Source organism: Notolabrus celidotus, chromosome 10, assembly GCF_009762535.1.
Source record: "Notolabrus celidotus isolate fNotCel1 chromosome 10, fNotCel1.pri, whole genome shotgun sequence".
In the NCBI taxonomy this organism is placed as follows: Eukaryota; Metazoa; Chordata; class Actinopteri; order Labriformes; family Labridae; genus Notolabrus; species Notolabrus celidotus.
In genome coordinates, this window is record NC_048281.1 from 32,059,814 (window position 1) to 32,082,534 (window position 22,721).

At 41.5% G+C, this 22,721-nt stretch overlaps 1 protein-coding gene across 5 annotated transcripts; it reads left to right on the forward strand.

Moving 5' to 3' along the window:
- The first annotated feature begins 544 nt into the window (after nt 1–544).
- mphosph8 (M-phase phosphoprotein 8) lies at nt 545–21,941 on the forward strand. Of its 5 annotated transcripts, none has more exons than XM_034693228.1 (14): nt 550–811; nt 4,269–4,430; nt 4,613–5,641; nt 7,009–7,105; nt 7,574–7,825; nt 8,022–8,144; nt 8,324–8,412; nt 18,039–18,179; nt 18,298–18,384; nt 18,627–18,781; nt 18,949–19,100; nt 19,245–19,369; nt 20,144–20,227; nt 20,730–21,941. In XM_034693228.1, the coding sequence occupies exons 1-14, from the start codon at nt 710–712 to the stop codon at nt 20,769–20,771; spliced, it is 2,640 nt and encodes an 879-aa protein (XP_034549119.1). In that variant the 5' UTR covers nt 550–709; the 3' UTR covers nt 20,772–21,941. The 5 variants fall into 5 exon arrangements, with proteins under 5 accessions (XP_034549116.1, XP_034549117.1, XP_034549118.1 ...); XM_034693229.1 differs by having other exon boundaries at nt 4,616–5,641; XM_034693225.1 differs by lacking the exons at nt 18,039–18,179; nt 18,298–18,384; nt 18,627–18,781; ... (2 more) ...; nt 20,144–20,227; nt 20,730–21,941 and adding exons at nt 10,529–12,887; nt 13,082–13,144; nt 13,349–16,962 and having other exon boundaries at nt 545–811.
- Nucleotides 21,942–22,721: the final 780 nt, after the last annotated feature.

Genomic DNA, 22,721 nt, shown 5'->3' on the forward strand with positions numbered 1-22,721 from the left:
CTGCTTTGGATTATTCCCCAACAGACATGTCTTCACAATATAACCTGACTATAAAAGAGCAGCATGTGTCGGTTCCAGTAACAAATCTTGGATGTATGGATTTGATTGTATGGAAGAGGATTAGGACCACTGGAGAAAAAAATAATAATACAGTCAAAAAAAATATTATTATTATTATTATTATTATGGGAAAAAAAGTCAGAATTCTGACTTTGATCTGAGACCTCTGACTTTAATCTCAGAACTTTGACTGTAATCTCAGACACCTGGCTTTTTTTCAGAATTTTGACTTTTTTCTCAGAATTCTGACTTTAATCTCATAATAATAAATTGAACATTTTTTACATTCATTTTTTTTTCTCCCTAACCCTAACCCTAATACTCTTCTGTAATTTTGATCCTTCTGATCTTAATATTTTTTAAGTGTATCTTCAGGTTAAGATAAAATTGTGTTGATAGTACATGCTTTGCCATAACACAACAAACATGGTAAAGATGGTTCAGGAATAATAGTGCTGTATTTTACTGAGCTTTCTGTCAGCATGTGAACGCCTCATAGTGAGAGCGGGCGGTAGCTGCTCTGTCCCCCTCTGAGCTGCAGAGAGAGCAGTAACTACAGACAGGTACTCCAGCGTCCTGCCTCCAACACCACACAGCCAACGAGGCCTTCCCTGCTGCTGACCCTCCATTCTAGCACCGACCCGCAGCCATGGCGGCTGAGGCCGAGAAGGTCGAGCCTGCGGACAGCGAGCAGGACGAGGGAGAAGATGTGTACGAGGTGGAGAGGATTATTGACATGCGCGTGGAAGAGGTAAAGCTAGCTAACTGCTACTTAGCCGCCTGGCTAGCTGGCAAACATGGCTGGCATCGCTTTCACGACGCATAGCCCACCTACAATGGAGTCTCAGGGTAGAACCAGGACCACACACCTGGTTTACATCGACCTGAAGTGCTTTTCAATGCATTTAAATGATTGTGTGTGTTACTTCTCCACACTGTAGAGTCGTGGCTCCCTGCTCGTTCACACACAGCTGCTTCTTTTTAATGTAGAACTTCTCTCCCATGATGTCCGCTCGCCTCTCCCCCGCTGGGGCCAAGGACGGACTCTGTGCAGGCTGGCACATATTTCCATGAAGGCAGATCCTATCCAGAGACTCAGATAGATCCATAAACCCCTTTTATAAACCCCTTTAGAGAGAGCGCTCGTGCTACTGAGATCTCACTAACGGTTAACGGCAGTTACTCCTGATTTAAACTTAACGGCTGTAAGTTCCATTAGAACAGTATGTTGATTAAAAGTGACATAAAATCATCATTTAATCCGATTTTATGGATTAATTCAAGTTATTTGTAGTAATAGTAACATAAATTAAACATGACTATCTGCTATGTGAAGCAACCGTTGATTGAATCGTTGTTATGTTTTGTTAAAGCACTAAATATACTCATATTTAACATTTATCAACCCTATTTAGTGAAAATATTCATATTTTATGTTCTTAACTGATCATTTATCTACCTTAAAGCTCCTGTGAGGAGTTTTTTGAGTGGTCATGAAATGGACTGAAAAGATTCAGATTCAGAGAACTTTATTAATCCCAGAGGGCAATTTGGTTTGCAGTGTACCAGCTTGTCGATAAACAACACAAACACTAACAAACAGACAAACAACAGTCAATATGTCAGTGACAACATCAGTGCAAGATGGGGCTTATCATATAAAGAGTAAAAGAATGTTAAAAATAGACTAAAAGAACAGTGATGCCTCTTTATGATCTAGAAAAGCAAACAAGATTGTTAGAAAAGGTATTGATCATTTCTGTTTTGTTATTTTAAAAGCCTGAAATCACTGTGAGAGGGTAGGTGTCAGATGAGGTGATGGACAGCACGTCACGAAAACCCCTTTTTCTGCAGTAAATATTCTTAATGAGTGAAATAGTTGATTGTTAGTTAAAAGCAGGAGGAGATAACATAATTTACACATGTACTGGACAAAATAAGCAAGATCACTTAGTGCATAGGGGGGCACGAAAGTCAACACAAACAGAAAGTTTCTCACAGGAGCTTTAACCCTTGTTTTTTCATTAAGACTCCCAAAATGTGATTACAGTATCTCCACTCAGAATCAGCTTTATTGGCCAGGTATGCTTTAACACACAAGGAATTTGACTTAGGTAAACTGTGCTCTCTTTGTACAAGGCATAAGAGTAAGACCTACAAATAAAAATATAATAACAATAACATCAGCTATAAATACAAAAGAACAACAAATAGGCATGACTAATATGTACAGGCTAAAATAATATGATAGAAGTGCAGTGGTGAGTAGCAGAGGTAGTTTTTACATTTAAAAAAATAGTTAAATAATACAAAAAATAGAAATATGGAATTCTGCTTGGAGAATTATACTGTACACACATTTAGTATATCACAGTGTTACACAGTGTGCAGAACTGACAGACTAATGTATTAAACAAACACACCTAACCCATTTGTTTAAGCATTTAAACCCTCCTGTTATGTTCGTTTCTATGGAACAGCAATAATGTTCCTGGGTCAATTTGACCCAGGGCATATTCAATTATCCAAAAGTGTCAGAAGAACCCCAAAAAATCCCAATAAACATGTTTTTAATCTAATATTTAACTCCATTACTATTTCAATCAAGATTTAGTCCATTGGTGTTAAAACTGTTTTAATGTACACTGGAAAGCCCTAAATATAAATACAATAGTTTTACATGACATACATTTTTGTTTCTTTTATTTTACATTTAGAATTTTTTTATTTTTATGAATTGAAGTTGATAAAATTAACACGACTCCTCTTCTGTCACATGCTGCCCAGATTCTGCTGCATTTAGCTGGTTTGGAAGGAACATATTGCCTAAAATAGACTTTAAAAAGGGTCAGTTTGACCTGCAACATTACAGGAGGGTTAAGTTCATGTATTTGCACAATGCTGGTTTTGATTTGGAGTCAATCAATATATTAGGGTTGCCAACTTTGAGTGTCTGGCTGGAGTGAGATTTGTATTACATGGACCTTATCACATACAGTGGTGGAAAAAAAAGTTGTAGTGGTATCAAAGTCAACAAATAACAGAGAATGTGTTCAAAACTGAACAAAAAAATCAACCTGGCTGTGACTGTACCAAAAGAAATTGCACTTGAAGACCTAAGAGTGATCATCAATGCAATATTTCACAAATGCATGGGGTGTACGAAAACTTTGTTCCACCACTGTAAACTTGCATTTGATCACACGTGGAGTTAACATAAGAATGATCAGCGGTGGACTCAGGCTGCTTCAGGGACAGGGGAGAAGAAAGCAGAAAGAGAACTTCCTTTCAAACCTGATACTCCAAGTTTAGGATCAATTCAAACATATTGAGGCAGAGGTAACAAGAGGGAGGTCTGGGGTCCTCCCACAGGACATTTTGAGCATCTAACACTTAATTCCTGCATTCTGGTGAATATTTATGTAAACATTTGTGCTGGAAATTGTATTATTGAAAAGGAATACACAAAATTATTGATGCATAAATTGTATGAATTGAAATCCCTGAAAGAAGCTTATATTCTAGTAAAATTTGATCTGTTATTTTTCATGAAGTGCCTTTAAAACTGAGTAGTCCAATTTAAGTCAGTGGTAAAAAAAAAAAAAAAAAAGATGTAATATTTGAATCAATAACTGACTCGTGACTACAATCTATCATCCTCGGTCTGTTCAGCTGACACTCTGCAGGGCTGGAGTCAGTCCCAGCTGTCATTGAGTGCTAAAACTGAGGCCCAAAATACCTTAAAAGTACATTTACACCAGCTCCTTGCGTTGTGAGAAATCTAAGTGGATGACTATTATTCATAACTTCTCATGTTACAATAAGAGCAACGTTGTTTGGCACTTTTTCAGATTTCTTTTCTTCTCTTGATGGCTGGACTTTATCTTTTAAAATCTGCCCTTTGAGCCAAGACTATCCTGCACACAAAATAATGTATTGTGAGGGTTTTTGGGGTTTTTTTGCACAAAAAACTTCCCAAGACTTAAAAGTAAAATATTCTTCTAGCTTGGTCCCATTTGTTTCCTTTGTATAAATGCTGCAATGCTTGATTAGTAATGTCACATATTCCCTAATGAATGTTCATCTTTTTTTTAGCAAAGTGTTTTGTTTTCATCTAAATCATCACTTGCTGAATTTATTACACACATTAAATGCACCAAAAAAATGCTTTAGCTTCATAGTTCTCTCTCTTCTTCGTCTGTTTCCAGGGTGAAGTGCTCTACAGAGTGCGGTGGAAGAACTACTGCTCTGACGATGACACTTGGGAGCCAGAGGCCCACTTGGAGGACTGCTGCGAGGTCCTCTTAACGTTTAAGAGGACCATGGCTGAACTTAAGGCCAAGAAGGAAGCAGAAGCCAAGAAGAGCGTGGTGCGTTTAAGTGATAGTTTACACGACACAACTAAAACAATAATTGATGGTTCACAATGTTTGCTTTTGCTAATTGCAAATTGTAAGAATTGCAAACCTCTATTTTGGTTGGTAAGCAAGTAAGCAAAGCAAACATTGTTTGGTTTTAAAGTATCATGTTTCTCAATCTGCCGTCCTTTCAGAAGCTGCTGCCAACAAAGAGTGACGTGTTCGATGCAGACTCAGAGAGCGACGGCGAAAAAGACCCCCCCAACGTGGCGCCCATGAAGAAGAAGAAAAAGACAAAGGTCCGCGAAGAAGACGAAGAAGAAGAAGAGCCACTTCAAAAGGAGAAGAAGAAGAAGAAGAAAGAGAAACGGAAGGAGGACGTCAGGCCTCTACCAGCACCAGAGTCAGATGAAGAAGAGAGAGCCCCAACTCCACCCTCGCCTTCCAAAGAGAAAAAGACTGAGTCAAAGAAGCGTCTGGTCGACTCTGAGGAAGAGGAAAACGAGCCTGTTCCCACAAAGAAACACAAGAAGGAGAAGGGGAAGGATGCAGGAAAGCACAAGAAAGAAAAGGTAGAGGAGGGGAAGAAAAAGAAAGGGAAGAAGGACAGGAAGATCGAAACCTCAGACGACGAGGCCGCTGCACCTCTGGAGGACGACCAGAGTGAAGGCCCGTCAGAGTCTCAGGTGGACAACAGTGCGCCAACAGATGCAGCAAAATCAGCAGAAAAGGCCCGCCTGGAGGACAAGTTCAAGCAGAAGAAGGGGAAGTGGGAGGTGAAGCTGCAGGGCATTAAGGACCTTATTCATGACAAGAAGAATAAAAAGACAGAAGCGACACTAAAAGAAAGCAGCTTACAAAAACTCAAGAGCCTCACCGCCAAAAGCAAAGACGAGGCCGCCCCACACTCGGACTCCAGCGACAGCTCCACCTTACACAAGAAAGCCAAGAGTAAAGGGCAGGAGAGCGCTCCGGTGCCACCCAAAGTCCCGTCTTCCTCCACATCCTCATCTTCCTCTTCATCCTCTGTCACAGCCGCCAGCAGCACCAAGGGTAAGGAAGAAGAGGTGGCTAAAGAGGAGGTGCTGGGGCAGAAGGACGGAGCGGTCTCCACCAACCTGTTTGAGAAGTTCCTGTTAAACTGTGAAGCCAAGGACAGAGCCCCTCGCAGACCGGCAGCACATCAGCCCACCCCAGAGAAGACCATCGGCAAACCCACAAAGGTACATCATCAGTAAAAATGGCGTGCGTTTTAATTTTAACTTGCTGAAAGTGTTAGTTTAGTTGACCTGATAAGAACTCTGCTCATTTGTTCTTCAACACTCAGCTGAGATATTTGTTGTTGCAGAAGTTTCACAGTGAAGATTATACCCGTTCTTAGCATTGCTCATGTTCTGTGCAGACGCATAACAACAATGAGCTGATGTAATGAACAGTAATTAGAGATGCTGCACTGCTTCTGTGTGTGCCATCACATAAAAGGCTCCCCTCAACATAATAGCATGCCTTTGAATGTCCTTACCAAACACTGTAGCTCGTCTAGTTCAAGGGTTTTCAAGTATGTCTTCATTTAGTGTCACATATTGGCATGTATCTGGTTCCCAAAAGTACAACAGAAGTTGTTTTGTAGGTATCATAATTGTCCTTTTATAGTCTGGGATTTACTGAACATCCATCACGGCCAAATTCGACCAGATCCGTTTCCACTCCGTCACGGCACCGGATCTGATAGGTTTCTATTCTAGTCAATGTGTTAACTTCCACTGGATCCGCTCTGTTGCGTTCCGTCTGCGTCTCTGATCCGGAGCACAGCGGATCAGATATGCAAGACTTCTATTTTTGCCGGATGGTGGAGCACGACACATCAATATTCACAGAGCAGATGGAGCGGGACAGGAAGTCGGGCACCAAAACAAAATGAAAACATCCGGTTAATTTTCAGAATAAAACACTCTGTGTTATCACCAGATTGTATTTTCAAGGTTTTATTTCAATTTTAGCTACTCTTTTTGTCCATAGTTTTTACTAAAATGGGTAAAATGTACTATTTTTAGAATACTTAAAAAAAAAAACTTCTGGAAGATGTCTCACGACCCACAGTTTGGGAACCCCTGCTCTAAATTGACTTATTTCACCAATTATTGTAAAAATGTAGACACAAAAAGTAGTTACATTTTAAATAAAACCCTGTAAATAAGTCCATTTCATTAGTTTTCTGCCTTTCTTTGTTGCCAGATGACTCCTAAAGTTAGGGTTAGGGTTTGCTAAGCTTTAGCAGCAGAGGAAACAACCACATGTGTATGTAGGTAAACTAATTTTGAAGTATGAAGCAACATTTAACCACTTTGAGGGACAGTAGGGGTCACAAGTCTTTGGCACCTATATTTTGGGGGTCACGGGCTGAAAAGTTTGGGAACCCCTGTTTTAGAAGACCCCAACCACACATCTGCAGAGCAGTGTTTTGCCTCTCAAGCTTACTGAAAGCAGTGAGGAACTTACTAGTGTCAGTCATGTGCCCTGTGTAACAGATCTTGCTGCTTATGTTTTAAATACACGTTGATAACATTGTTTTTCCTTTTTCCAACAACAGCTCATAGGAAAGATCGAGAAGGTTTCCAAGTCCACCAAAGAGTCCCCGGCTCAGAAACCAGAGGGGGAGAAGACTGAGAAGAGCAAGCAATCAGAAAGTATGCATTACACACAGACATTCATTTACTAGTTAATAAAGCACATCAGCCTCAGAGCGTCTCACTCCAGGTTAAAGTAAATGAATGAATGGATGTAAAACGGATCAAAATGATTGGAGCAGTTGAAAAGAAAGTATAGATGTGACAGCACCTTTGGTTTCTTGGTGTGGTTGCTTTGAGCACATGAGTGACGTGTCTAGACATTGCTGAATTTGTGCTTAAACCAACTTATCACCTGTAGGTTGTTAGCTCAGCTCCAGAGTAATAGCAGGTGTATCAGGCACAATAAGAGTTACTGAAGTAATAATTAGTCTCTCAAACAGTTCACAGTTCCAAAAAAGGAAACCAGTCTTCATGGAGCTGAAACAGCAACCAGTTTTGATTGACTACTGTAATAGAGAGTGGAAGTCCTCCTAGGTCCTTTAGTACTACCAAGATGTGTGACCTCTTATCTGTTTCCCCCTGTAGGCTCCAGATCTGGCTATGGCTTCAGCCTGGATAGTGATGAGAGGGAAGAGGAATCCGCAGCAAAGTCCAAACCAGGAGAGGAACAACGGGAGAAGAAAGAGAAGACAGAGGAGGGACAGCGGCCCAGCTGGGAGAGGAGAACATCAGCGGACGACAGGCGGAAGAAGAGAGAGGACAGCGAGCCCAGACTCTTCATGGCATGTGATGACAATCAGGACATCCCAGACCCAGCAGAGGGCGCTGACAGATCTGGTATGTTCTGATCTGACCTCTGATGTTCGCTGCTTCCAAGTATTTATAGATATTTCCTCCAGCACAGCTCGGATGTTAAGTTTTCTATTTCATGCACAACTGAACTTGTGATCTCAGTGTTCAAACAAACAATAACACATGTTTGAATCCAGCCTGCAAACTCACAAAGAGGCACTCTGCAATTTGTGTTTTACAGACAAGGGCCACGCAACGTTGAGCTTAGGAATGGACCTAAACCTGGACTGGATGACTCTGGACGACTTCCAGAAGCATCTAAACGGGGAAGATGAGATCCTGTCCGGTCCTCCTTTATCTCCAAGTGAGTACTTCCATTGACCTTTGACCTCTGAGTGGTTAAAGTTGTATATTTTTTACTGATTCATTTGTTTAACTTGTAACTCCCCAGGTTTTGGACTTTCTTCAGTTATTGTCCTTCATTTAGTTTTTAGTTGCATGTCCTGCCCTTCATTAAATCTGGCTTTACTTTGTTCCCATCAGGTGAGCTGAGGGACGCTGTGAAAAGTGGAGATTACATGGCAGTGAAGTTGGCACTTAATTCCAAAGAAGACTACAATCTGGACCAAGAGGTATGGACCTTCCCTTCCCTTCTTTTTACACATTTTATAAAACCCTTCACCCAAACCATCTTTCTTTACGACCTCCTTTTCACTATATTTGCTTTTGGTTGGCCTCTTGAGCTCTAAAACTCAACGACAATTTGACAAGTTCTGCTGATCGCACCTTGGTTGCCCCAGTGTGTATGTGATGATTATGGATGGCTGGTATTACAGAGTGCTGTGTCGATCACAGGGGGGATAAAAAATATAACATTGCCGGTGCTCTGCATCAAAATCGTCAGACTTCATTGCCCTAAACTTACACTTACATTCACGGAACAGCAACTTTGTTCAAAATGTTCGAGCAATAGTTTTCCAAGACATTTGAATCACAATATTCAAAATTCCCCCCAAAATCACTGAGTGCTAGTTAGTTAGATCACAATAGGCGTTCATAAAAAAATCTGTTTTTGATCTGACCTTATCAAATTTAGAACATATTTTGAATCTCTAAGGAAGCCTGATCTAAAGTAAAAATAATAGCAAGGACCAGACGATACTAACCAGTAAACATTAAGCAGAGAGCTTGATAGAGCTTCATCGTGTGGCAGAGATTACATCATTACATCACCTACAAAGGATCTTAATCACTAAATCATATAGCCTGTAGATTAAAAAGAACATGTACAACAAGAAACCTCTTCAAGATCTGAATCTACAGACCATCTACATGTACCAACGTCTGTTTCAAGTCTACTAAAGAGTCAACGCCTCAAGATGTTTTCACTCCTGCAACAAACTCAGGTAAGAGCATCAACAAATGCTTCAACTTGTAGTGTAAACAAAACTGTAAACCTTTTAGAGATTTTTAGTGGAAGCTGTTTATAATGTAGTCTAAGGTTGCATTAAACTCCAATATATATATATATTTGTTGTATTAAGGTTAAAAGGGCTGTGTTGATATCATTCAACCTGATCTGTATTGCTTTAATGTTAGAAGGATATTTAAAAAGCTTAGGTGAACTCTACAGAGCTCTGTTATGAAATCTAACTGCTCTCTGTTGTCCCATGAGTAACCTAAAATGCTCTCAGCTGAAATCACTCATGCTTTTTGCAGCTTAACATAAGTTAGTTATTGTATCAACAATGAAATGGTTTGTAGAATTGTAACTTTGACCTAATTTCATAACTCTTTTATTGAAATGTCATCATCATGAGTGCACACTAGAGACCTTGATGTCATCTGTCCTTGCAGGGAACAAGCCTAATGAAGAAGGCATGAAGTAATAGGACAAGATGAGCCCTTTGAAGCAGGTACATCATGTATAAGCTCTTGTGTCACAATCATAATCATAGCACAACATGTACCACCAGCATGCACTAGTGACTATCATTAAATCTGGATTATTTTCTCTACATTAAATTGATAAAGCTATAGATTGAATTTACAGAAATAATTTAGTTGTTACTTGAACGGCTCAACACGATAAAAGTGTTCCCCAGTTTTGCATCTGTACCTGGCTCTGTCCTGGACTCTGTTATGTTTTAGCCACATTAGAGACATGTTGTGTAAAAAAATCACCACTCAAATACTTTCACCTTAAAAACACTGCTATGCTTAGCCACCGTTTTGTCCTGATTGAAAGCCATGCATGCGGGTCTAGTGTCAGTTCATATTCTGTACTCCCCATGTAGCATTTCATCCAACACCTCATGATTATATATACTTGGTTAGACATTAACAATGTCAAACGCTGCTTGATCCAATAAAGCCATTAACTGTTCTCGAATGGGTCACATGTGGTTTTTGTACTGAAGATTTGAGAGGTGTTTGAGGGTCTCTGATTCTGATGTTGGGCTTAAACGTGATGTGTGGCTATTACATTGACTTGTGTTTGAATGAGCATGGGTCTGGGTGGGGCATTGCCAAGGTGCTGATGTGTAAAACAGCAAGTTTCTGAAAAAAAAAAAAAAAGACAAAACCAAAAACAAGTTACCCGACCAATCACCACCACTAAATCCCAACCAAATTCTGTTTTTTACTCACTCACATTCTTTTTCTAATTAGTCTGTTTTTTAAGTTTTCTCAAATTATTCATGGCTGCTGATTTGGCGATGAGTCTTACATATACTTGTTCTTTTACAGGCTTGTACTATGGGTGAGACGAGGTCATTTGAAGCAGAGAGGAGCTTGATTGAAGAGAGAAGTTCGAGCGATGATCTTAGGTTGACTTCTAACCTTGACAGTGCAAGAATTGAAGAGGGCACTCCTCAAGATTTGGATTGTCCAGTAGCTGGGGAAAATTTGAAAAGCTCTCCTTCCAGTACAAGCTCTGAGCAAATGACCTTTAGGGGCCATGAAAATGTTGAAGACGATGGTAGGGGTGTAAGGATTGGAAGTGAGTTCAATAGCAGTGGATTTAATTCGGCTACCAAACAGGATGATGAAGAAAAGGAAGGCCAGAGGGAAGCGCAGGAAGACGAGACGTCCAAAAACATGACCGGTGGGTTACCAAGTACAATAAGCTTAAATGTTGATCATGCAAACTCACCCAGAACTCCTGAAAGGACGCTAACAATGGAAAGAGACAATAATGATGCACCCACAGAACACAGTTCAAGCGAGGAAGCAAATGACTCAAGTGATGAAAACGAAGGTGGGTTGGAAGGTCAGTCTGATGGTACAGATCAACCTCTGCAAGAGTCAGACATTAAGGATATTGCAAAAGTACAATTACGACGACGTAGGAAAACTGTGGAGAGGACGCTACCAACACGATCCAGTTCAAGGACCTGTAAGAAAGTCCTTGAAATAAACCCCAGCAAAGACACAGAGGAGAAAAAGGAGCCTTGCAAAAAGCACTTCTGCTTGTACTGCCAGCAGGCTTTTACCCAAATTGCAAAGCATTTGGAGAGGAAACATGGAGATGAAACTGATGTGTGTCACGCAATACACTTTCCCAGAGGTTCCAAAGTCAGGCAGACTTTGCTTGACCAGATTCGCAATAAAGGAGACTATGAACATAATTGTCAAGTTCTCAAAAGTGGTGAGGGGGAAATCGTTACAAAGAAACAGGTGAAAAACACCAACATCTCCGTGAGGGATTACCTGCCTTGCCAGCACTGCTTTGCTTTCTATCGCAAGACTGATTTATGGAGGCATGAGCGATCGTGTAAGGCCAGAAAGGGGGATCAGAAACCGTCAGACAAGAGCAAAAAGAGCAGCGTTCACAGTGCTGCTTCCCGACTGCTTCCCATGTCAGAGTTCTTAACTGGAGGATGTGAGGAAATCATCCACATCATGCATCAAGACGAAGTCTCCAGACATATTAGAAATGACCCCCTTATTTGTAAATACGGCAATGCTTTGTCAGCTAAATATGAGCATGATAAGTCCCAGTTTGCTTATATTGCTCAGAAGATGAGGGAACTTGGTAGATTTGTCGTGGCTGTGAAAGAGCTTGACACGAGTATAAAGTTCTTGCATGAAGTATGTATGCCATCAAAATTTCAATTAGCTGTTGAAGGGGCCAAAAAGGTTAGCGGTTTTGATCCCAGTTCCAGTAAGTTTAAAACGGTTTCCCTCGTCTCGAAGATTGGCTACTCTTTAAAACGAGCTGCAGAAATCGCTTTCGGGGAAAGTCGCATGACGGAGGACACTGACACTGAGAGCGAAGTTAAAAAGTTCATACAGCTTCTGGATACTAAATGGAGCGAGTGTTTCTCTCGCAAAGCCCTTGCCTTATCTCTCAAACAAGAAGTGAAAAAAGTGGAAGTAGACAAATCAACTGTGACGGAGGACTTGATCAAACTTCACAGGTTCATCACAGAGGAAGGAGATGGGGCCAGGAGGGAGCTGAAAGAAAGTCCCAGTCTGTCAACATGGAAGAAGCTCAGTGAGGCAACTCTAGCTGACGTGTGTCTGTTCAACAGAGGAAGGGTAGGAAACATTGGTAGAATGTTTTTGCAGACTTACACTCGCAGAAAGAGTAGGGAAACATTCGTTCTATCTGCCGATCAAATAAAGAGAAGCACAAAATTAGAGCTGGACCTCGGTGCTAGTTTCACAAGGTTGGAGCTGGAGGGTCAGTACGGGAGGAACATGCTGGTTCTGCTTACTGAAAGGATGGTTTCCTCAATTGAATTAATCATTGCTAATCGAGAGCAAGCAGGCGTGGCAAAGACCAACCCGTACCTCTTCGCAAGGACTGAAGGCCCATCCTTTATCAGAGGACTGGATTGTATTCGGAGGGCCGCAATGGAATGTGGAGTTAAAAACCCAGAAGCGCTCCTGTGCTCATCATTAAGAGAGCAAATTTCCAGTTGCTGGCAGCTCATGAGCCTCAGTGAAAGTGAGTTGGATCAAGTGGCCATGCTGGTGGGTAGAAGTAGCGAGGAGTGTTACATGCTCTCAAATAACGCGTTACAGCTGGAGGAAGTGAGCAAACAGCTTCTAACGATGGAACGAACACTGCCATCAAGTCCACCCAGCACTGCGAAAGATGGTGAGTACCTGGGTCTGCATTGGTTGATTATATGTTGGATAGAGAACGGCCGTTGCTCTTAAGTGAAGTTACCATTTGATGACGATAGGTTTTTACTTGCTTGCTTGATGTTGAACCTTCAGCTGAACCCTGGGGTTATTTTCTCTAAGTTGTCACAGATTTCTTAAATGTCCCATGGTTCTGATCACTTTTAGGACTTGACATTTTATTCTTGAGGAGCTGTTGGAATGACCAATCAAGTCCCACAAACTCATCAGGTATTGGAGTGTTTGACAATATCAAAAAAGTGTTTCAAAGAGCAGTTGATAGGAGAAATCTTGCTTTTTTTCCAAGCTGAAGAATGAACTGTCAAGCTCTACAGCGGACACGGTTTTATCTTTAAAAATTGACAGCATACTGCATTGCAGATCTAATTTCTCTTGTGTAATCATGATCCTTTATTTGTTCTCTTAATCTTACAGAAACTGGACAGAAAGCTGCTCTGAAGAGAAGACCTTGGAGTGAGAAGGAGCAGGCAGCAGTGAAACGTTACCTGAACGAATTCATCACAACAATGAAGGTCCCGGGCAAAAAGGAGTGCAATGCCTGCATAGTTGCTGAACCAGATCTCTGTGGAAGATCTTGGACGGATGTCAAAAACTATGTGCACAACACACTACAAACAATACGAAGGAGAAGTAGGTCCGACGGAAATATACACGAGAGTCCGAAAGCCAGAGTCCAAACACCAAAAACAGATCTGGAAGACACGAGTGTCGTGTGTACTATGACCACAGTAAACCCAGAACACCTGACAGAAAACTGTTGTATGACGATGGCGCCACCAACGCACCTTGGAGACTCGGTGTACTCACAAGACTTGACTCAGAGTTACGCGTCGTTGTGTTCTACGAGTACAAACTTGGTCCATTCGAGTCAGCCATTGATTTCTTCTTTCACACCATTGAATGCTACTGATACACAAGTGGTTCCTACATTTACCCCACACAACACTACAAATGCACTGATGTCTCCAGCGTACACGTCTGAGAACAACATAATCATGCCTATGTCTCCTTCTTACACACAGAATACCACAGGTATGCCACCTCCGTCTGTGTATACTCAGCAGGACACTAATCTACCATTGATTCCCAGTTACACCACCCTTAATGCACCGAGTACCTCAATGGGCCCCACTTACACTTCATTAAACACAGCAAGCGCACCAATGATCCCTTCATTCTCCGCACTGAACGACAGGGGTAGGCCTATTGTTTCTTCCTTTACTGCTCTGAACCATCCAAGCACACCAGCTTACCTCACAAACCAATCTAGCACTCCTACAACCGCACAGGTTGTCCCAACGATCCATAGACCTAACGTTCCTGACGGGACGCCGGTGGCAAAGGACAGTACAGCCAAGTCCACGGCAGGAAAACGGGTCACTCCAGCTGATAAGTCTCAAAAGAGAATCAAGAGGTTGTGGAGCGAGGAGGAGCAGGGGGCCGTGAGGCGTCAGTTCGGAGACTTCTGTAAACTGGTGAAAGTTCCCGGTAAAAAAGATTGTGACGCCTGTTTAGCCGCGGAGCCAGCGTTGAACACGAGAACGTGGAGGGAAGTCAAATACTTTGTACATAACTCAATTCAGTCCATGAAACGGCGAGGGCTTCCGGTCGCCGCCAAACAAAGCGTCGGACCAGAACCAGAGACTCAAAATCCAAACCCGGAGTGGGACGGTCCTGTTTATCTTTCACTGTAAATATTTGTAATGGACTTCCTTTAAATAATTAGTGAGACTTGGTGCGTGTGGGGGGGCTGTGGCTCTGACTCTAAATCATGTGGGGCTTAAAAAGCAACTGCTGTAAAAAGTACTGTTTGTGGTCTCTGTATCCCTCCGAGTACCCTGCCAGTCTTTAAGTCACACTACAAAAAGTTACTCAAGTTCTCAAACCATGTCTGCCAGATTAAGCTATTGGTGTACAGTTGCATGAATATACACTAAAGAAGTGAAGCTACGGATGTTTGTTGTGTGATATTGGCTCAATCCAGTCGGATATCAATGTGTTATACGGTTAGAGTGCTTAAATGTTACACAGTCAAACATATAACACTCAGTTTGTCAGCTCATGAGAAGGTATCTCTGGAGAATTATGTTATTTAGATGTGTGATCACTCATTTGCCGGGGTTTCAGTGTCCCATCACTCATTAGTAATGGGGTGTAACCAGCGTGGCTTCCAATGGTGACGATGGCAAATTGGAACTTTCCATCCACTGTGTGACCGGGGCATTTTCCTCCCCTGCACTGAGCCAAGGCAGACTCAGTGACTGTACATTTCTAGATTGACTTTTACTCTTCTTAACTCCAGACCTTGGACATCCACCTCTCTGCCCGTGTTGTCAGTAGCATTTTTACAAATTTGAGTATAAGAGAAGACATATACGTCCTATTTGGAAATCTAAGCATCCAGTCCTCACCACGTCAGAGATGTGCTTTGTCTTGCTTTTCATAATTCCCAAAATGCCTGGCCCGAGTGTATTATACCCCTGCTTTAGCCAGTAGCCTATAGTGTAGATGGCCCCTGATTGCCTGCAGCAGTGACGGCATTACTCTCCTTGCTGATGTTAGAGAATTAGGAGCTCCGTTTATATACCTCTTACTTCAATATTAGAAACCTGTTTGTTTTTTCTGTTGAGGATCCTCTTTTATAAATGTTTAGTAGCTTAATTATTTTTTTAATTTACGTGTGTAAACAATCTGCTGAGAATGTTGATTGTTTTTTTTGTATTACTATACAGTAACTGTGTAGAATATTTGAGTGTTTATTGTGTTTTATGTACTCTGATTTGAGGTTAAAAATAAGTACACTGCATTGGGTGCATTTCTATCACTTTTTTTAAGCTTTTATTATCTTGACATTTGGGACTAATGTCCAGTTATCAACATACTGTTGCCTTACAATGTTGATTTATTTACTGTATCTTTTCTTTCTAATCAGCAACAAATCATAGCACTACCCTGAGTTTGTGAACTCTTGAGAGAAATGAGGATTTAGTTATTACTTTAAATGTTTACCAGCCACCCACTACTACAAATAATTGTTCTACCTTTGAAGAATTGAACGAATTAATCTGACGTTTGTGTTTAAAGAAATGAGCGGATCAATGAAGTCCAGTCTGAAAGCACTGGCCAAAACACTTTTATTTGGTCTCCTCCCCTGTGGGTAAGGTTTAAAATTCTCAGATTCGTCCAAGTATGATCACCTTTTACTGAAAAGGCTTCAGAGTTATTACAAAAGAAGCATAACTTTAAGTTTATGTGTTTAAAAAACCTTGTTAAAGGTTGATACTAGACTTTGAATACAGGTCCAAGCCCTCCTATAGCAGCTGCTTTTCACAGCTTTTGAAATTGTCCTTGTTTAATAAGGTATTGTCCTATTTTACTTCAGAAGTAAGGAGCTTTAACAGTGTTTATTTTATTTACAACGGTTATTCAAACAGGCGGCGGACCGTCTGTTCTTTTGTCCTGTTGGTTTATGTTTCACCGTCCACAGTTTTCTTTTAACGGTCCAGAGTTTCACACAGCACTCCATGCTGAAAACATAAGATGTTGTGTTCCCCTCAGTAGCAGCTGTATTGAACCTAACCAGTGTTCACTCTTCCATACCAAAGCCATTAGTGTCAAACTCTTTCAAACCCCCGAGTGTGAGCAGGGTGCAGGCCTGTTCGAGTGTCCCCGTGCTGACTTATTCATGGAGCAGTAAACAGGTCTTTGTCTCTGCGTCCTTTAAAGAGGAGTTTATCTGTGTTACAATTAAAAAGAAGTCAAAACTTGTATTTGAGAAACGAATCAGTTAAAGGTCTAGAAATAATAAACAATCCTTCATGCTCTACCATTTCTTTTCAGTGTTTCACAGCATTTCTTTTCTGTACAGTAGCTTTCTTACATTATTGTATAAGCACACGATGCGTGTTACTCTTCATCCTGTTGTAGTCATGTTGCCTTCAGTTTCTGCTTCTTATCCAGTATTGTAAGACACTTCGGCTTGTACAATAAATTGCTTCTTGGCTTAAAACTTGAAGATTTTGTTGGCACTAAGAGATCATCGTTTTTATTTCCCCTGATAACTTTAAATTCAAAGTGCCATGTATGATTGGTACATTTGTAATTGTCTTAATTTACCTGCTGTTCCACCTCGGCATCAAATGTCACTTCTAGCTGCAAAAACAAAACAAAAAAAGAAGGTGATGGCAAAGAGCCCATATTTTTTGCAGCAATCAGCCTCCTGCTGGCCATTAGGAAGATTGCAGGTTGAAGTCCCCTTTGCATGAGGTCCAATTTTAAGACCTGCAGGGGACGTCAACATTTTTATACAGTCGTGGTAATTGGTCATAATCCAAAGAGTAGGGCAAGAAAGCGCAAAAGAAAAGGTAAGAGAATCAACTAAATGGGGAAAAAAACTCATGGTGGTGCAAAAGAAAAGTCACAACTGTCTGTGGGGATCATCCTCTGGAAACCCAGAATGTCTATAAATCCAAACAGCAAACCAATCGTGACATTTTAGGCTTCACTTTTTTTTTTTAAAGTTATATTTTGGGGTTTTTCGCCTTTATTGACAGGACAGCTGAAGAGAGACAGGAAACTTGGGTATTTGGTAGTGGGGAGCGGTCAAGCAGCCGGGGGTTGAGCCAGAGACCTCTTCGACGAGAACTATGGCCTCAATACGTGGGGCGCTTAGACCGCTAGGCCACCTGCGCCCCAAGGCTTGACTTTTGCAAAACCACTATTTACTTACCAGTATATATGGATTCACAAGAGACTGCAGTGGACAGTGATGAGCACCTCAAAGCAAGAAGATCCTCACCCCTAAATTGGCAGCTGACTGGGACCCTGGTGTTGAGTTCAACAGATCTCAGCGTCCCCATTTAGGTTTTTCTTAAGTGCACAAAAATTAATTCACATCTGCATGCATGAATTGTTGGTTGCCCACATCCTTGAACCCTGAAGGAGAATGACAAGCCTATCCAGTGACCACTCGGCCTCTTGCTCTCTGTCTGTCCCCTTCTATAACTTCCATATAGTAAAAAGAACACATCAACAGTCCATTTCATGCTGTCTTGCCATCCTCACTTCTAACATCACACCTTTGCTTCTGTTTCTTTCCCTGCAGGATGTCAGTGGTATGTCTCTGAGCATGCTGGCAGCGGCAGGGGGTCAGGACGACATCCTCCGGTTGCTGATAAAGAAAGGAGCGAAAGTGAACGGACGACAGAAGAACGGCACGACGGCCCTGATGCACGCTGCAGAAAAGGTAACACAGCCGCTCAGCCAAGATGAGAGAAGAGGAGTTTGTATGTTTATTATGAAGCTGGGAAGTGTTTCTGTTGGTTCATTCACACTCCTGTGTTTTTATTTCTCTCCTCTGATAGAATTTCTTGACGACTGTTGCGATCCTGCTGGAGGCGGGCTCTTATGTCAACGCACAGACACTCGGCGGGGAGACGGCACTGATGAAGGTAAAGACACATTCAAGCAAACTGTTGGAGGAAGAACTTAAAGGAGTTTAAGACTATTCAGACATAGATATAGACATACAGACAGACCTAAAGAAATGGGTGAAAACAGCTTTTTCCAAGAGCTGAGGAGGGAAACAACCGTACAACTTTATATCAAGACTGATCCACATGGAGGGATCTGCACCGGAAACAAAAGCTGTGTCAGTGAATGTTTCCTGCTCTTTCCTGTTTTTGTCCTTCAGGCTTGTAAAAGAGGGAACGCTGACGTTGTGCGCCTCCTGCTGGAGTACGGAGCCGACTGCAACATCCTGTCCAAACACAAAAACACGGCCATGTACTTCGCCAAGCTCAGCAACAACCTGATGGTGTGCGACTTCATTAAGGACCACACCAGCATGTGAGTGTCAGACCACAGCTTCAACAGAGCATTCTCAGCTCTACAGGAAATAAAACTGCAGATAAATAAAGATACATCAGGTTATGTAGCAGTTTCAGATTAACTCCCTGCATTTCTGTGTTTTTACACCCATAGATGAATTAAAACTGTCATTCTCTGTCTCTCAGGTTGTCCAGTGTGGCCGAGGACACCATCAGAGCGTACTTTGAGTCTCGTCTGGTGCTGCTGGAGCCTGTGTTTCCTCTGGCCTGCCACAGGCTCTGTGAGGGACCGGACTTCTCCATGGAGTTTGGCTTCAAGTCTCAGCCACAACCAGAAGGTAAAAAACTCCAAAGTCAAACTGGCTGTAGATTGCTGGATGTATGACCAATGGAGGAATCTTGATCATACCCAGCATTGAACCTCTTTTATCCTTCTATCTATCCCTGACCCACAGTATCTCTGTCCCTCTCTCCTCCACCAGGCTCAGGCATCCTCCTCTTCATCTTCCACGCAAACTTCCTGAATGAAATCACAGCCAGGCTCTGCGGACCCTGCAGCGTTCACGCCGTGGTGCTCAACGACAAGTTCCAGCTGCCCATCTTCCTGGTTAGTTCTTCATGAAAACAGAACTCAGCTCGATTCCTTATCAGTCAGCCAAAAACCAGATGTACCCAGAGTTTATCAGAGAAGTCTGCCATTCAAAAGAAACCTGCACAACCAAGTTCAAGAAACATTTTACTTGCTTATACTTTAAATATCTATACACTAGCAGTCAGTGTGGAAACACCTTCTCATTCAAGGGTTTGTATTTATGTTAATTATTGTAAACACTGTAGATTAATACTGAAGGCATCAAAACTATGAAAGAACATATATGGAATTATTTAATTTTTAAAAAAGTGTTAAACAAAGTAGAATATGTTTTATATTTTAGATTCTGTAAAGTAGCCCCCTTTTTCCTTCATGACAGCTTTGCACACTCTTGGTATTCTCTCAGTCTGCTTCATGAAGTGGTCTCCTGGAATGGTTTCTAATTAACATGAGCCTTGTCAAGAGTTCATCTGTAGAATGACTTGCCTTCTTAATGTGTTTGAGACCATCAGTTGTGTTGTTCAGAGGTAGGGTTAGTACACAATGGATGGCCCTATTTGACTACTGTTGTAATCCAGATTATGGCAAAACCAGATTATTTCATAGTTTTGATGTCTTCAGTATTAATCTACAATGTTGAAAATAATTAGAATAAATAAAAAACATTGAATGAGAAGGTGTGTCCAAACTTGTGACTGGTAGTGTATATATATTAATCAAATCTGTCAAAATAAATGAACATGTGTTTGTTTTTCCTAATTCCTTCATCTCTTGTCTTTAAACATTCAGGATAGTCACTTTATCTACTCCTTCAGTCCGGTCCCAGGCATCAACAGACTCTTCATTCGTCTAGCAGAGGCACCAACAGCTAAGGTAACACACACACACACTAACACACACACACACACACATGCAGAGATACTTTTAATGTATAAAGGCATTTTTCGACCAGAGGGACTTTACCCCTGAACTACATGTGCTTCGACTGGTGGACCCAGGGTCTAAATTTAGTTCAGGGGTAGATAATCTCCCGCCTAAAAAGCCCCTGCTAGGGGGGTAGTACTTTTCAAAGGTCCTGGGGCTTTCAGGGGGGAAGGGCCTGTAATGCTGAACGTGTCTGATTGGTAGATTAACCGCAGTGTTTTTATTCTGTCTGCTGTCCACAATAACATCACACATGTGCATTAGACACACTGATTTGAAATCCTTTAAGGGATTGAAAATTGTAAATGTTTGCTAATTGTGATTATAAAATGAGCAGCAGGGATTTTGAATTCATGAAAACCAAAATGTTTTCATTAACTCAAGTCTCCCAAACATGCCTAATTATTCCTGTGACAGAACATCTTAACAGCCCATAACGTTCTCCCCTCAGGTCAAGCTCCTCATCTGTGCGTACAGAGTCCAGCTGCAGTGATGCTCCCCCTGACAAGGTCACACTCCGCTCTGCCAACATGTCAAATCACCATCAAACACACGCAGCTGGAACACTCTGCCAAGGCCGTCGTCGTCTTCAGCGAGAGGAAGACTTTGTCGGCTTCTCGTCGCAGTGAAGAGAGAAACTTGAAAGAGTAAACTCTGAGAGGAGTCGAGGCTCCTTGATGACGTCTGAATCCTGTCCAGACTGCAGCGCCGCGGTGACCCACATATGCAGCCGCAATCCTGTGTGCTCGATTAAACCTCGAGTAACCCTCGAGCAGCCCGTCCATTTTCGGTGATGACATCGCTACACAGCAATCAGAGACTCCCTCCTCTCCCTCAGAAACCCTCCGGGGTCGTGCCTTTTTCTCCACTTTGTGTCAGCGCGGATACGATAGACGTGTGTTCATGAACCTTGCTTGTCTGTAGAGATTCTTAGATGTTTTCGGGTGCATTTGAAGATGATATTTAGAGGGATTACGCCTCTCTCTCTTTCTCCAGTTTTTAGCATTTTCTTGGACCAACTTAATGCTCTCCCACTTCTGTTGTATTTGTTATCACTGTGTTTTGTAGCAGACTCATTTCGGTGTATTAACATGTGGTGCTCCTGTTCCTGTCATGGCGGAAGTCCATCAAAACCCTTTTCTGTGCTGTCACAAAAACAGCCCCTGTGTCCTTCTCTGGCTATAAGTTTCAGATCATCATGAACACTCCTGAAGAAAGCAGGAAAACACACACCTGACTCTGCAATCAGATCACAACACGAGGAGGCTGCTTGCCTTGAAATGTAGCGCCGTCCTCTTGTGATTCAAATTCAAAACAGGGTCAAGACAGGTTAATACACCACAAAGAATGCAAAGTCAAATGAGTGTTTTGATGAATGAAGAAAAAAAGTTCCCTCTGCCTTTCATACTAAGAGTTATTGTTTATATTTTCTGGTCTGTAAATATCCACATTCTATATATAGATATATTCACACAAATATACAGTTATGAAGTGTCTTCTGATGAATGCTCATATTCTGTTGTTTTTTAAGCCACTGTAGGAGTTTAAGTTATGAAGTGTGTACAATAAAAAAACTCTGTTTGCTTTATTTTGAAGGGCTGAAGTGTGTCACCTGTTAGGACCGGTTAGAGGCTTTTAATAAAAACAGAAACTGTGAGTTCTGCAGAATCCTGCTTTTCTTTAGCAGATGATCTGACAATCTCTCCGCCTGGATTTGAATCATGTTCATGCAGGTAGATGTTAAAGTAGATCTTCTACAGGAGACATCAAATGAAAGTTTGTATGAGTGTCTCAGCTTTTGTGATGTTACTGCTCAAGGGTTCGGATCATACATCAAACACTTCTTTTTTTAAACTTTTTGTTTTCTCAGGGTTTTTTTTAGAACATACATGCGTACACACTTACACATATACTTTCACACAAGAACACGAAAACATGAGCTAATGGCTTGATCTATACAAGAAGCATAAATTTAACTGAGATACAACACAAAATGCCCACTTGGTCACACATTTACGATGAATTATTTTCCCTGGCTAAATAAGTACAACATATCTCCCATCGTTTCCTCCAGTTCTTTTTGGAGCTGTATAGAACAGGTCATTTCCTCTAAAAGTTGTAGTTGTTTTACAATCTTAAAGATACCAGCAGTAGGGAACTTCCTCTGAAGCCAAAGGTTTGTAATGGTCTTTTTACTTCATGCCAGTAAAATCTTCAGGAGGTAGGCATCGTGTTTACTCAGTCTGTCAGGGATATGTCAGAGGTAAAGGGAGATGAATGTTGCACTAATGGTGAAACCTAGAGTTTTTGAGATAATTGTTGGGCATCAAACGATTCTAAAGAAATGATTCTACAGCGTCACATGAAACTCCACATTAAAGCGTGTGTGAGAAAACTTAACGTTCTGATACTACAAGGAATAACGCTGTCTCTGTCCTCAATA